Source organism: Salmo trutta, chromosome 1 (assembly GCF_901001165.1).
Source record: "Salmo trutta chromosome 1, fSalTru1.1, whole genome shotgun sequence".
Classification (NCBI taxonomy): domain Eukaryota; kingdom Metazoa; phylum Chordata; class Actinopteri; order Salmoniformes; family Salmonidae; genus Salmo; species Salmo trutta.
This window is the reverse complement of record NC_042957.1, coordinates 24,567,020-24,582,863: the sequence shown is the minus strand read 5'-3', so window position 1 is coordinate 24,582,863 and position 15,844 is coordinate 24,567,020. Positions and strand designations below refer to the sequence as shown.

Here is a 15,844-nt window from a genome sequence, read left to right as displayed (position 1 = left end):
TTGATCATTAGAAAACCCTTTTGCAATTATGTTAGCACAGCTGAAAACTGTTGTTTTGATTAAAGAAGCAATTAAATTGGCCTTCTTTAGACTAGTTGAGTATCTGGAGAATCAATATTTGAGGGTGCGATTACAGGCTCAAAATGGCCAGAAAGAAAGGCCTTTCTTCTGAAACTCGTAAGTCTATTCTTGTTCTGAGGAATGAAGGCTATTCCATGCGAGAAATTGCCAAGAAACTGAAGATCTTGTACAACGTTGAGTACTACTCCCTTCACAGAACAGCGCAAACTTGCTCTAACCAGAATAGAAAGAAGAGTGGGAACTGAGCAAGAGGACAAGTACATTAGAGTGCCTAGTTTGAGAAACAGACGCCTAACAAGTCCTCAACCAGCAGCTTCATTAGATAGTACCCGCAAAACATCAGTCTCAATGTCAACAGTGAAGAGGCGACTTCGGAATGCTGGCCTTCAAGGCAGAGTTCCTCTGTCCAGTGTCTGTGTTCTTTTGCCCATCTTAATCTTTTATTTTTATTGGCCAATCTGAGATATGGCTTTTTCTTTGCAACTCTTCACTGTTGGCATTGAGACTGGTGTTTTGCGGGTACTATTTACTATTTGGTTGCTGACAATGGGCCTCTGTAAGACTATGTAGATATTCCATTTAAAAAAATGTGCCATTTCCAGCTACAATAGTCATTTACAAAATAAAAAATTTCTACACTGTATTTCTGATCAATCTGATGTTATTTTAATGGACAAAAAATGTGCTTTTCTTTCAAAAACAAGGATATTTCTGTGTGACCCCAAACTTTTGAATGGTAGTGTATATGAAAAACACTTGTGGGCCAGTTTTTGCCTGCGAGCCGCCTGTTGGCAACACCTGCTGTAAACCATTCATCCCACTGTTACAGTAGAACAATCTGGCCTTCAAGGAAATACTTATTCAACTCAGAATTGTATGTTGTCATACAATACAACATTTATTTATTTTATTTTTATTTACCTTTATTTAGCTAGGCAAGTCAGTTAAGCCTAGGCGTCCCGCTAGCGGGACAACTTCCGGTGAAACTGGAGGGCGCGCAGTTCAAAGAAATAATCATAAAAATTATGGATTTTAAACATTTAGGTACATATAAGTGTCTTATATCAGTTGAAAGCTTAAATTCTTGTTAAATTCTCTTAAATCCAAATATTTTTCCACCAGCACAGGTTTCATAAATTCACAAATAGCGATTAAATATTCACTTACTTTTTGAAAATAGTCCTCTGATTTGTCATCCAAAGTGTCCCAGCTATAACATGACGTGTCATTTTGTTAGATAAAATCCTTCTTTATATACCAAAAAGTCAGTTTAGTTGGCGCCATTGATTTGAGTAATCCACTGGTTCAACTTGCCGAAAAAGTAATCTGAAAATCTACCCATAAACATTGTTTCAACAAGTCAAAATACGTTGCTATTTACTCCTCAGATACCCTAAAATATAATCAAACTATAATATTTCTTACGGAAAGAAGTATGTTCACTAGGATTTTAGCAGGTGCATACTGTCTTCATGGCGAGCGCAAACACGAATTTCCAAGACTGTGTCCCTGTACTAAAACTGATATTTCTTATTCGTTTTTGAAGTTACAAGCCTGAAACCTTGAACATAGACTGCTGACACTGTGGAAGCCATAGGAATTGCATCCAGGGAGCTAATTCTCAGTATGACCTTATACTTGCCATTCTAAGAGGATGTTCTCGCAAAAAAATACAATTCTGTTTGTTCTTTGGGGGATTTTCTCCTACCATATCTATTGTGTTATATTCTCCTACATTATTTTAACATTTCTACAAACTTAAACGTGTTTTCTTTCCAATGATACCAATTATATGCATATCTTGGCTTCAAGGCCTGAGCAACAGGCAGTTTACTTTGGGCACTTCATTCAGGTGGAAAGTGAGAAAAATGGGGCCTAGCCCTAAGAAGTTTAATTTTAAGAACATGATGTTGTTTTGTCCATTTTAACCAGTATTGAAGTAGTTACGAGGTCACTGTTTCTCAATGTGTGTGGCACGCTAGGCTTACAGCCTCATCAAGCATTGTGTTCTGTAATGCCTAGAAGGTATATACTTGCAACAAAATAACCAAACACATTGGGGCACTAACGGCTCCATCTGTCTTTCCTCAATTGAATGTATAAGAATTAAATGTATAGGGATGACATGTCCAGACAACATTTCCTCTTGTGACAGGCTGTAACCTCCTCAAGGTGAAAGCTGTATTTGGTAGCCAAATGCGGATGGAAAGCTGAAGGCCCATGTTGACCAGTCCAGATGGCATAGGGAGATACCCGCCATGCAAATGGAATAGATCACTTTTTCAATGTAGCTACTCTTTGTCATATGCCGCCTCCGTCGTGCTGCTTTCAAGCATTTTCCCATTTCCTTTAGGCAGACGCAGCCTGTTCACTGTGAGCATTCAGCCTACCCCGATGGTCTCCTGGTAGACATGGATTACAAACTGCATCCCAATTTTTGATCACTAGTTTCACAGGTCAAACCCAGGTTTAAGAGCAGATTTCTTGAGGAAAGGTCAGTATCTCCTCTTACTGAAAAGCTATTATCTTTCATAATTTCTATGCACTGCATTTACAAATGGTTCATACTGCCTAATACTTGGGGTTTGCCCTGTATATTCTTATTCAAATGTATGCCAAGTTGTGGTTTGAAAATACATTTTCAACATCTTATTACATGAATATTGTGACCCATTTTTATTTGGTAACATTTTAAGTAGTCTAATAATTAGTTAGGCTAGATTTCCCAGGCCCAGATTACCCTACTTCTGGATTAAAAAGTACTTTCAATTGAGACTCTCCAGTTCATTTTTGCTCACTGTCTTTTCAAATAAAGTGAACTTCAATAGACAGAAAATAAAAAGGTTTGGGGCAATGTAACCCCAGACCTGGTGTACCATCTCATTAATCCTCAAATGAATGTCATAATGAGAGTCCAGGTGACTTCAACCTTCAAGTGTATATAGGTTGCTTCTGTGTAGTCTTCTGTTCCATTCACACTAACCTGGTGTACCATCTCATTAATGCTCAAATGAATGTCATATTGAGAGTCCATAAATTAATGAATAACTAAGCATATTTAGTTTTTAATGGGTTGTGATACAAAAACAACCTCTTAACGAACCATGATATTTTGTAATTACTGGATTTAGTATCAACATGGTGACCCAGCTGACTGTGTAGGTGTGCTGAGCTATTACTGCTTTTTGGGGTCTGTTTGGTTTCGGTTCGATTATTACAAAAAAAACACGGTTTTCGATTTCAGTTTCGATTAGACATTAAATGCACTATGCGGGTTAAATGCTGTAACACTGAATAAAACAATTAATGAAAGTCCCATGATGGTAGTGACTGCCCATTACTGCTTATCACTAATTAACCATCATTTAATCACATTACTTTAATAAAATATTAGTTTTATTTGATGACTTTATTATTTCATTCCAAGTCATCATCTCATCTCTATAGAGCTTTTCACGATTGTGTGGAGAGACGGACCAAGGCGCAGCGTGATTAAAGTTCCACATATTTATTCAAGCGAAACTTCCAAAAAGAAACAAACAACGAACCGTGACATCAGAGGTGCTACATGCACTAACTCAAAACAAGATCCCACAATAAACAACCTAGATTACCCACCCTAGTCACACCCCGACCTAACCAAAATAAAGAATAAAAAGGCTCTCTATGGTCAGGGCGTGACAGTACCCCCCCCCCCCCCCCCCCCAAAGGTGTGGACTCCGGCCGCAAAACCTGACTCTATATGGGAGGGTCCGGGTGGGAATCTAGCGTCGGTGGCAGCTCAGGTGCATGTCGTAACCCCCGCCCAGACCCCGGATCGAGCCATGGCGCTGGGCTGAATGCCGTGCCTGGACTGGGCACCGGCGCGGAGGAAGGCTCCAGCCTTGCAGCGGGACTAGAGGCCGTGCCTGGACTGGGCACCGGCGCAAAGGAGGACTCCGGCCATGGAGCTGGGTTGGACGGCGTGCTTGGACTGGGCACCGGCGCAAAGGAGGGTTCCGGCCATAGAGCAGGACTGAACACCGTGCCTGGACTGGGCATCGGCGCAGAAGAAGGCTCCCACCATGGAGCGGGACTGAACACCGGCGCGGAGGAAAGCTCCTTCCCTGGAGCTGGACTGGACACCTTGCCTGGAAGCTCCGGACCGTGGACTGTCGCAGGAGGTTCCAGACTGGGGACCGTCGCTGGAAGCTCTGGACTGGGGACCATCGCCAGAAGCTCTGGACTGGGGACCGTCGCCGGAAGCTCTGGACTGGGGACCGTCGCCGGAAGCTCTGGACTGTGAATGCGCACTGGAGGCCTAGTGCGTGGAGCCGGTGCAGGGGGCACCGGACTGGTGACACGCACTTCAGGACGAGTGCGTGGAGCAGGCACAGGACATACCAGACTGGGGAGGTGCACTGGAGGCCTGATGCGTGGGACCGGCACAGGTTGCACCGGACTGGTGACACGCTCTTCAGGGCGAGTGCGAGGAGCTGGCACAGGACGTACTGGGCTGTGGAGGCGCACTGGAGACCTGGTGCGTAGAGCCGGCACAAATTGTACCAGAACGATGACACACTTCGCATGGCGAGTGCGGGGAGCTGGCACAGGATGTACTGGGCTGTGGAGGCGCACTGGAGACCTGGTGCGTAGAGCCACCACAAATTGTACCAGAACGATGACACACTTCGCACGGCGAGTGCGGGGAGCTGGCACAGGACGTACTGGGCTATGGAGGCGCACTGGAGACCTGGTGCGTAGAGCCGGCACAGATTTTACCAGACTGATAGCACGCTCCTCAGGACGAGTACGGAGAGCTAACTCAGGTGGCATCAAACGGATAACACGCTCCTTAGGGCGAATGTCGTGCATCATACACCAACACAACAACTCTCTCCTTTCTCTCTCCTCCAATTTCTCCATCAACTCACTGACGGTCTCTGACTCTCTCCGTTCAATCTCCTCCAATTTCTCCAACTTCTCCCAGACTGGCTCCGGTTGACTCCTCAGCTCCACCGACCACCCCGTGTGCCCCCCCCCCAGACTGTCTTTTGGGCTTTCATTGTGGCCGCGAACCCCGGCCGTCGTTGCGGACCTCCCTTATCACCTTGTGTCTGCTTCCAAGGAAGGCTTTCGTGTCCCTAGATGATTTCTTCCCATGTCCAGGTTATTTTCTCCTCCTTGATCTCCTCCCAAGCCCAGGATACCTTCTCCTCCTGGGCACGCTGCTTGGTCCTGGTTTGGTGGGATCTTCTGTCACGATCGTGTGGAGCGACGGACCAAGGCGCAGCGTGATTAAAGTTCCACATATTTATTCAAGCGAAACTTCCAAACAAAAAGAAACAAACAACGAACCGTGACATCAGAGGTGCTACATGCACTAACTCAAAACAAGATCCCACAAAAACCAGTGGGGAAATGGCTGCCTAAATATGATCCCCAATCAGAGACAACAAAAAACAGCTGCCTCTGATTTGGAACCATACCAGGCCAACATAGAAATAAACAACCTAGATTACCCACCCTAGTCACACCCCAACCTAACCAAAATAGAGAATAAAAAGGCTCTCTATGGTCAGGGCGTGACAGAGCTACTGTCTATGCTATATGACAAAATCACTATTTTAGTAGTTCTTCAAAGTAAATAAGGTACACTTTTATGACTCTGAATATCAGCTATGAATCACTTAGATCATGTATTTTCAGGCTCGCCAATCAACTGATGAACAAGTTTAAGCAGGCGTGCAATGAACTATGGTCTTTGTAGTTAATTACCAGGTTTTCTGCGTTAAACTATGTACAACTCCCTACTACATCGCACAGTTCAGGAATCATCTGATTTATCTCTACAGAAACTGCACATGGAGCTCACAGAAAACAAGAACAAAATGGAATTCAAGTAAGTGAACTGATGTCGGTCATTTAGTTGTTTAAAAACTGAAAAATAACCTCAAGTAAAATGTTGATGGTCTTCTTTAATTAATAAACACGAGCAAATAATGTGCTGTGGCAGTGTAGTTTAATAAAATAATGGCTTTTTGTTTATATGGCCATGTAAATAATTGAGAGGACATACAGTGTACATAGTGAGTGGATTGTTCTATGTTCTGTTTAATGAGCAGAGGTTGATTGACAAGGGTTATTCATTGCGTCATAAGCAGGTCAACAGGACTGCTTTGTCTGTATTATGGGGGCATGCAAAGTAATGCAAAAGAAAGTTTGACTAGCTAATTTGGACTTTGTATACTTCAGGAAAAGGAGCTCAGGAGATAAAAGGCTAGTTAATAATGGTCATGACCTATATTCTTTACAACAGTATCTACCTCAGAGTGAAACATAAAAGAAAATAAACCACCCAGAAATGGGCAATAAAATCTGAATAGAATAATAAAATCAACAAGTAGCAAGGACTCAAATGAGACAAAAATACAACAGTAAGGTCGATAATAAGAACACCAATGGAGTCTCACTACAGTATCACTATTGTCTGTCATGAAAATTGATGTTTTAATTCATTAATGTGTCCAAATTGTTGAAGTAGTGTACATTTTCTTTGCTTCCATCAGACAAACGATGTGGGCCAGAGCGGTAATACTTTACTGCGGCGTGGTATTCCTCTACCACCAGGTAAGCAGTACAGTTGAAGTCGGAAGTTTACATACACCTTAGCCAAATACATTTAAACTCAGTTTAAATGACCTAAGACAGAATTCACTGACCTAAGACAGAATTCCCTGTCTTAGGTCAGTGAGGATCACCACTTTATTTTAAGAATGTGAAATGTCGAGAGAATTATTTATTTCAGCTTTTATTTCTTTCATCACATTCCCAGTGGATCAGAAGTTTACATACACTCAATTAGTATTTGGTAGCATTGCCTTTAAATTGTTTAACTTGGGTCAAACGTTTCAGGTAGCCTTCCACAACCTTCCCACAATAAGTTGGGTGAATTTTGGAAAATTCCTCCTAATAGAGCTGGTGCAACTGAGTCAGGTTTGTAGGCCTCCTTGCTCGCACACGCTTTTTCAGTTCTGCCCACAAATCTTCTATAGGATTGAGGTCAGGGCTTTGTGATGGCCACTCCAATACTTTGACTTTGTTGTCCTTAAGCCATTTTGCCACAACTTTGGAAGTATGCTTTCGGTCACTGTCCATTTGGGAGACCCATTTGTGACCAAGCTTTAACTTCCTGATTGATGTCTTGAGATGTTGCTTCAATATATCCACATAATTTTCCCTCCTCATGATGCCATCTATTTTGTGAAGTGCAGCAGTCCCTCCTGCAGCAAAGCACCCCCACAACATGATGCTGCCACCCCCGTGCTTCACGGTTGGGATGGTGTTCTTCGGCTTGCAAGCCTCCTCCTTTTTCCTCCAAACATAACGATGGTCATTATGGCCAAACAGTTCTATTTTTGTTTCATCAGACCAGAGGACATTTCTCCAAAAAGTGTGATCTTTGTCCCCATGTGCAGTTGCAAACCGTAGTCTGGCTTTTTGGCGGTTTTGGAGCAGTGGCTTCTTCCTTGCTGAGCGGCCTTTCAGGTTATGTCGATACAGGACTTGTTTTACTGTGGATATAGATACTTGTGTACCTGTTTCCTCCAGCATCTTTACAAGGTCCTTTGCTGTTGTTCTGGGATTGATTTGCACTTTCGAACCAAAGTACTGAGCGGTATGACGGCTGTGTGGTCCCATGGTGTTTATACTTGCGTACTATTGTTTGTACAGATGAACGTGATACCTTCAGGCATTTGGAAATTTCTCCCAAGGATGAACCAGACTTGTGGAGGTCTACCATTTTCTTCTGAGGTCTAGGCTGATTTCTTTAGATTTTCCCATGATTTCAAGCAAAGAGGCACTGAGTTTGAAGGTAGGCCTTGAAATACATCCTCAGGTACACCTCCAATTGACTCAAATGATATCAATTAGCCTATCAGAAGCTTCTAAAGCCATGACATCATTTTCTGGAATTTTCCAAGCTGTTTATAAAGGCACAGTCAACTTAGTGTATGTAAACTTCTGACCCACTGGAATTGCGATACAGTGAATTATAAGTGAGATAATCTGTCTGTAAACAATTGTTGGAAAAATGACTGGTCATGCTCAAAGTAGATGTCCTAACCGACTTGCCAAAACTATAGTTTGTTAACAAGAAATTTGTGGAGTGGTTGAAAAACGAGTTTTAATGACTCCAACCTAAGTGTATGTAAACTTCCGACTTCAACTGTACATTGCAGTAGCACTTGAAATGAGCCAGTTGGACAATTTACACAGTAGCCATGGATGTTAGTCAAGTAAACTAAGTAAAGGTAAGCACCGATAAAAACAACAGATATGGAGGTAACCTAATGAATGTATCTTATCTCACAGATTAATTCTAGTGGACATATGTAGTTATTGACCCTTTGATGATGATATCTAATGTGTCTCTCTCTCTTCATTTACACAGGCCTTAGCAGTGGGTGAGTTAATTGATCTGTAGATTTATGTCTGAATACATAACAAACCAGGCAGGTTACTCTATATGACGAGAACTAGAAAAGGGCCACATGAGGACAAGTTAATTTACTAACTCTCTCACACAAGCAGATGCACTCTTGAAGAGCCAAAAAGGCTCTCTTGCACATTTGCTTAAAATAAAAAATGTTCCTTTATGTCACTGATTGTTTTAGATACCTACATGGCTGAGTTCATGGTAGAGAGCAATGTTACATTGGACATCTCTGGTACTCTATCATCGATCAAGGAAATAACTACAGATAACGGGAGTATGACTATTGAACTGCTTGAACTAACAGCGGGTACAGTATCACTATTTCTACCAAATATGGTTTCATAGAGAAATGTTCCTCTATCAGTGTTTTTTCATCCGTAGTCTGATTGTTGTTGATTGATAATGTGTGTTTCTGTGTAGAATGTGAAACTGTTGGGGATAATTCTACATGTAACTGTTCGACAAAGTACATCTGGAGCAACGCCGTGTGTGACGAGTTCCAGTGTTGCAATGACTCATATTGTAATGCAAATATTTCTTACTTGCCGGCCTTCTGTATTCCCAAAGTGAAAGGTATTATTGTTGACACTGTTATTTTTACTACCATTATTTGATATGATCAATAGGATAGATAATACTATTAACAAATATTGATCATTATTAATTATTCATTGTATAATTGTTGTTGTTATTTCTACTAATAATTGTCATCCACTGCTATTATTAATGTTGTGGTTGATATTGTTGCGGTGTTAGACTGTCACAATTCTAATGTTTTGTTTTTGTTTACATAGTTTCCTTTAATGGAACAGTCACTGTGGAAAAAGTATTTAGTGAAACTAATACTATCAAACAACAGGTACATTTTCATTTGTATATTTAGGGAATTAAAATCTGATGAAATAGTATAATTTGGTTTAGATTAAATTAATAAAATGTATAATGACTTAAAGAAAAGTATATGCATTTCTTATAACCTGAACAAGTGATACATTATATTTAATATTGATTAACACAATTCCTTTTTCTCTCAGCTCACAGAGGGTTTTCAACAATTAAATGGGTTTGAGGGCCTTAATGTATCTGGACCTAGGTAATACATTCAACATTTATTATGGGATATATTCATTCCTTAATATTTGGCAGAGTGCTTGTTTTTCTCCCCAAAGATGCAACATCAATTTTTGTTTTTGTCTCCCTTTCACCCATTGGAAACTCAATATTGACACATAAGGGGTGATGGCCACATTGTTGATTTCGAAGTGGATCTCAGTGTCATATTTCTGACTAAAAAACTTACAATAATAACAGCTGACCTGGAAGCTACTGTAGGCTCCTCTGCCAAAATATCTGTTGAAACATCAGGTAAATGTACAGTCCTTTCACATAGTGATATTAAGACCACGAGGAGATCTGCCACATTAGGCTCAGATAAGGCACAGGAGAAAATACTATAGTGAAAATGGAGTCTCTGCACACTCCAATCAGATGCAGTTTCAGAGTTGCAAAGCTTTTGGTTCTATGATAACCTATGGACCATACAAACAAGTGCAAAGAAAGTATGATATTAAGAAATGTAGCAAGAATTATGGTATGAAATTGACTATGTTATGTTGGTAATGATTATGTGAAACGTGTAAAGATCTATTGTATTATTTATTGTATTGATATTGTATGTCTCTACTTTTCCACAGGATTTGTAAGCATTAAGTATCCAATGAACAAAGTGCCATACCGCTCAACACCGATACTGAGTTGCACATTTAAAGAAACAACATTTGATGAAACAGATGGCTCTTGGAACTGGAACTTGATAAAGGGAAATGAGACATTTGTTCTGAACACTGGAACCAGCATAACCGTCACCTTCCCAGAGGCATCACCTAACTGTACCACAGTCCAAATTAAAAAGTTGTCAGGGAACTGGGCAGGTGTGTCTGAGAGACCTATGATGCTTGCCAATATAAATCGAGGGAGTAGGATTATATTTCCTGTTTATGTGGTTATTGTAAACAGTGCATCTGATTTGTTCGATGCTGAAATAGACCTACTGATATGATCCTGTTTATTGCTTTTTTATTGCTTCTAAAGGAATTTATAAGTGTGGATTTTCCAAAGGATCCATTGTGCACGCAGCCTCTGCAGAGTTGAAGGTAGCCCTGCTACCAGATCAGATCACCATGACGAGTACCCCACTGACTGTAGAATGCCAAGATACAAGCCCTCAAAGTGTGATGGTCAATGCAACCATCGAGAACAGCACGGAGATTTACAATGTTACTTGGTCATACCAAGCTCAAATGGAACCCCCAAATCCAATCACAGGTACTCTTTATGAACTGTGTCTCGAACTATCACCTTATTTCTCTTAGTGCTCAAAATGTATAAAGTTGCCGTAACTTGAGAAAAATGTCAACATTCTTTTCTAGTCTTGCCAGCGGGGACCAGCTACAGCATAACTCCAAAGATAAATTGCGAGCAATCGATATTACCGCATGTTTTCACAGTCAAATTTACAAACCAGGAGAATGAGACTGAAAGTGCAAGCATAACTATACCAGTGATTTATGGTATGTTTAGGTTGTATGAGTCCTTTCAATGAATTTGCTTAATCCTCTTCATCCTTTTTGGACATAACACCACTTCAACAATTCACTTAAAAAACACATTTGAGTGACAGTAATAAACTTCTATGGTTTATTTATACAAAATGTACAAAAATGAAGTGGATGTTTAGTTCTTATTAATACTCCTCACTGACCGACGCTTGTTTTTATCAGCTAAGGAAAAGGAGATGGCTTGTTTAGTAGATTATCTTTGGCCAAAAACCCCAAAAGGTGACACTATTGTCATCCGACAATGTGAGCCGAGGAGAGTGGGGTATAACGAGAGGACATGCAATGGGCCTGCATGGATGGATGTGCTGGATAACTGTGTCAATGAGGAACTTAATAAAATTCTCATCTCAGCAGCAGTGAGTATGGCCTTAAACCTCCTGCACTCATATAACTCTCACACTTTAAAGTTGATATGGAACATTGGTAGTGTTTTGGTGAATGCCTATGTTTTGAGTGAAAGAGCTTGCATTCCTGCATTACAGTAATATGACAACATTACTCACGGGTTGGTGATGAATCACATTATTCAACTACATATCCAGCCACTTGAATAATGTGACTATCATTAAAATGTTTTAGGCCGGTAGAATGTGTTGGTATTGCAAAGAAAATGACTACTCCATGTGTGTTGTACCATTCCAGAACTTTAGAGAGGGACTTGGGGCCACACAGGACGTTGCTCGTGAAATATTTTCTAGGTTGAAGAACAACACAGTTGCTGAAATGAACAGCTCAGTTGCTGATTTGAATGCCTCCATCAGTGTTCTGGATGTCATGTCTGAAGCATCAGAAACTATCACCCTGGATGAGTCTGTTTTAGATGTGAGCCATTCTGTTTTTTATTTTAGATAGATTACTCTTTATAGGAGCAATCTGCAGTTGATACGTCGATTTGACTAAAGTCATGATAAAGTAATGATACATAGCCATTGATTCTAGAAAAATATAACTTATAAATGCTTATGTAACTTCAACTGTCTTCCCCCCTTCATAACCCAAAATATAAGCTTGTTTACTCCAAAGTTTGTAAACAATGTAATTGTAAACATACACTATACATCTGGAGAATGGTTAAAACTATCATTTCAGTCTTTGCATCCATAGCTCCCTCTTTGAATTTGAGAGTGGTTATATTCCTCCAGCTCCATCCCTGAGATATTGACCAAAACAGTTGCGCTTTGTTATTGTTCGAACCGCTGATTGCACCTTTAAACTGTTGCCAAATATTGGGTGACTTGCACATACCCCAGTCAAGAGTTATACTGCTGTGTACAATATATCTCATACAGAAGCATTCATTTGTAAAATACAATTCACAGGTTTTTGTTGATGCAGCTAGCAACATGTTAAATAACCCATGGAAGGCAGTCAACAAAACCATTGAATATGGAATGTCTTCAAAATACCTCAAGTCTGTCGAGGGTCTAGTGAAGAACATCAAAATGAATACCAGTAACGGAAATGACACCCCAAATCTACAATTCAAACTCTGCCGAGCTCAAAACAACTCATCTTGCAATCGAACTGTGTTTGGCGTGGAGGTCAAATTGGCCCAGTCCTCAGGAATAGTAAAAACTGTGGGAGTCAAAAACCTGGCTGACAAATTAAACAATTCAAAATTCCCAGACAGTGAGTTCCCTAGCATTGTGGTGTCAGCCACACTGCAAAACAGTAACGACTCCAAAATAGACATCAAATTGAACTTTCCCATCAACCAGTCAATGTCTCGACACTCTAAAATCCTCTGTGTGTTCTGGAACACCACGTTGAAGGAATGGTCTGAAGAAGGCTGCAAGTGGAAGGAAATGGTCAACAATAGAAGCTACTGCGAGTGCACCCACCTGACCTCCTTCTCAGTGCTGATGTCCAAGACCCCGGTGAACCTGCCCTTTCTGGATGAGATTACCTACGTAGGCCTGGGCGTGTCCATCTGCTCCCTTATTGTCTTCCTCTTCATCGAGGCGCTGGTGTGGTCGGCCGTTGTGAAGTCCAACCTCTCACACTTCCGCCACACAGCCCTGGTCAACATCTCTCTATGCCTTTTATTGGCTGACTGCAGTTTCCTGGCCTCCTCCTTCCCCAGCATCTCTGCGACCTGGTGCCTCATCCTGACCGTGACCAAGCATTTCTTCTTTCTGGCTATGTTCTGCTGGATGCTATGCCTCAGCATCATGCTACTACACCAGCTCATCTTCGTCTTCCACCCGCTGAGGAAGAGGGTGTATCTGCTCTTGTCCACCGTCCTCGGCTACGTCTGTCCCACAGTGATCGTGGCAGCTACCTATGTGTACTACAAATACACAGGAAACCCCTACCACAACACAACAACCTGCTGGCTCATTTACGATGGACTTCTGAAAGGGTCCATTCACGCATTTCTTCTGCCCGTCGGGACGATTGTTTTGATGAATCTGTTCTCCATGTGTGTTGTCATCATGACGCTCCTAAAGTCCAATGTCCCTGATGGGAGTAAAGCCGACGAGAAAGAGGCAGCCAAAAGCATCCTGAAAGTGGTGGTCTTTTTAACACCAGTCTTTGGGATAACATGGGTTTTCGGATTCTTTGTGCTCATTGAGTTCAACCAAATAATGGATGTTGTGAAGCATTATGCTTTCACCATCATAAACTCCTTACAGGTACTTTTTCATCCATTTTCCATGAAAAATATTCTTGTCTGAAACTATTGGGTGAAAGGAGCTGAAATCAATTTTAACCATTGTATTTATTGTGTCAAATTTTTGTCAGGGCTTCTTCATTTTACTGACTGGATGTTTTGCAGAGAAAAAGGTATTTGTCAATCATTAGGGATCTTATGTTATTTAATATATTTTAATAGTGTGTTTCAACAGTGAACTGTGTACTACCACTACTGCTTTTTGTCATGTTAATACCAGGTGCGAGACGAAGTGTTGAAAGTAATCTTGGCTGGGGTGAGTTCTGCTCTTATAGTTGCTTTGTTGTCTTCCCATTCATTTATAGAGCAGGAACATGTGTTTACATTTTCTTTAAGTTGCTCTTATACCTGTTGCTATAATTATGCTAGTTACGACATTGTAATCACATAGTACTATGGCAATTGCTCTGTAATAGTAATGGAACTGAATGGCTTTTGTTATACACAAATGGAATATGGAGTGTGTAATAACAAAAAACTCTCAGCTGCATTCCTTTGTAATTAGAACGCAAAGCCAATTAAAGTACAATATACCAACATTGTAATACAATGGCGTTATTATAGAACGAACAGTGTTACTGCACAGAAAAGCAACTTAATGCAAGCGTTACTGAAAGCTCAGATCACCTCTCTTACCAGGCACCTACTCCCAAAGAGAAAAGTGAGAATATGAAAGTCCCCTTCAAATAAGTGATGAACATCAAGGTTTGTACAGTCTTGATAAAGGACAAACACGTCTGTCTGCAGCTGACAAACACATGTCATTTAATAAATGCAATTAACACTTAACTATTACACAATGTTTTACTCTTCAAGCCCTTATAAGTTAAATCAGACGTGTTAGTACTGGGCTGTAATAAAAGCCTGCACACCTTAAGGGTCTGCAGGATTGGGGATTGAAGAACACTGTACTCATCATATGTTTTCTACCTCAGAGAACTACCTATATACTGGATCAAGCTATATACTGGATCAGGACCAACCCACCCATCTGCCACTACTCTCACCCAGAGGGAAACATCCACCTGGTTGGTTCCTCAAAGACGGGGATGGGTGGGGTTTAGGTGGTGTTTAGGCAGGTCTTATCATTATTTAATTATATTATGTCAATAACATATTACATTTCATATTAATAACTAAACTCATACACATTAATCAATTGCTAAACACATCTTTGTGATTTCCTGGAAATATTTTTATTCCTATTTTCTACAAACAGTACTGTAGCATACTTTGACGTCAGAAGAGATGTCATAATATTACTGCTAATTTGGTCAATGACATTTCATTAATATGATTTATTAACTGAGTTGTCCTGTACTTGCATTATGACTGTAGATGAAATGTGTAAATCAAATGATTGTAATAAACAATAAGGCCGGGATTCAATCAGAGGGGTGCTGTAGACCAGGCCCGGTCCTGGTTGTTCTGCCACCCTAGGCGAGACAAAAAAATTGTTGCCCCTGCAAAACTAGAAAAGTCCCAGGAAGAAAAATGACGTTCAAAACACTTATACAATACGTATTTTCCAGATGTTGAAATCAGGTAAATTTTCGGTTCTGAATGAAAGTTGAAAATAAGTCATTTATAGGCCAAATCATTTTGGGCCAAATCAAGTCTGGTCCAGAATAGAAAAATCTGAACCAAACATTGATTGGTTCAGATTTGGTCCATTTATGTGGTAGGCTTACCGTTTGTAAAACAACCAAAAAATACTGCCAAAAGATGTCGGCGTCGGTCCATGCTTACTGGGGTGTAGCCTACCATGTCAGCACACAATGGAATCTTATGAATGCCCATCCATGTGGTAGGCCTACCGTTTGCAAAAAACAGGCAGTTGCATTGCCTTTATTAGTTCTGATTCCTATGACTAATCAATTTGGCTATTTAAGCTCTGAATATCAGCTACCCAACTTCATCAGGAGTTATCCTGAGCCTATTTGCAATGAGAATCAATGAGTTTACACAGTGGGAAATGCAGAAGTATGTTTG

General features: G+C 40.8%; 1 protein-coding gene across 1 annotated transcript; it reads left to right on the top strand.

Moving 5' to 3' along the window:
* The first annotated feature begins 2,342 nt into the window (after positions 1 to 2,342).
* LOC115191915 (adhesion G-protein coupled receptor F2-like) lies at positions 2,343 to 15,331 on the top strand. The gene is made up of 19 exons (XM_029749937.1): positions 2,343 to 2,575; positions 5,916 to 5,962; positions 6,630 to 6,690; positions 8,516 to 8,528; positions 8,739 to 8,867; positions 8,981 to 9,133; positions 9,355 to 9,419; positions 9,595 to 9,653; positions 9,795 to 9,925; positions 10,255 to 10,491; positions 10,652 to 10,885; positions 10,990 to 11,130; positions 11,341 to 11,534; positions 11,821 to 12,000; positions 12,498 to 13,814; positions 13,924 to 13,965; positions 14,073 to 14,108; positions 14,492 to 14,557; positions 14,788 to 15,331. Exons 2-18 carry the CDS (start codon positions 5,925 to 5,927, stop codon positions 14,540 to 14,542), a joined length of 3,081 nt encoding a protein of 1,026 aa, XP_029605797.1. The 5' UTR covers positions 2,343 to 2,575; positions 5,916 to 5,924; the 3' UTR covers positions 14,543 to 14,557; positions 14,788 to 15,331.
* Positions 15,332 to 15,844: the final 513 nt, after the last annotated feature.

Bases quoted from the DNA above. Each gene is read 5' to 3' on its own strand.
- LOC115191915 (XM_029749937.1), top strand. From the start codon at position 5,925: ATGGAGCTCACAGAAAACAAGAACAAAATGGAATTCAA. The intron at 8,868-8,980 runs GTACAGTATCAC...GTTTCTGTGTAG, and splicing joins ACTGCTTGAACTAACAGCGG to AATGTGAAACTGTTGGGGAT. The intron at 11,131-11,340 runs GTATGTTTAGGT...TGTTTTTATCAG, and splicing joins AACTATACCAGTGATTTATG to CTAAGGAAAAGGAGATGGCT.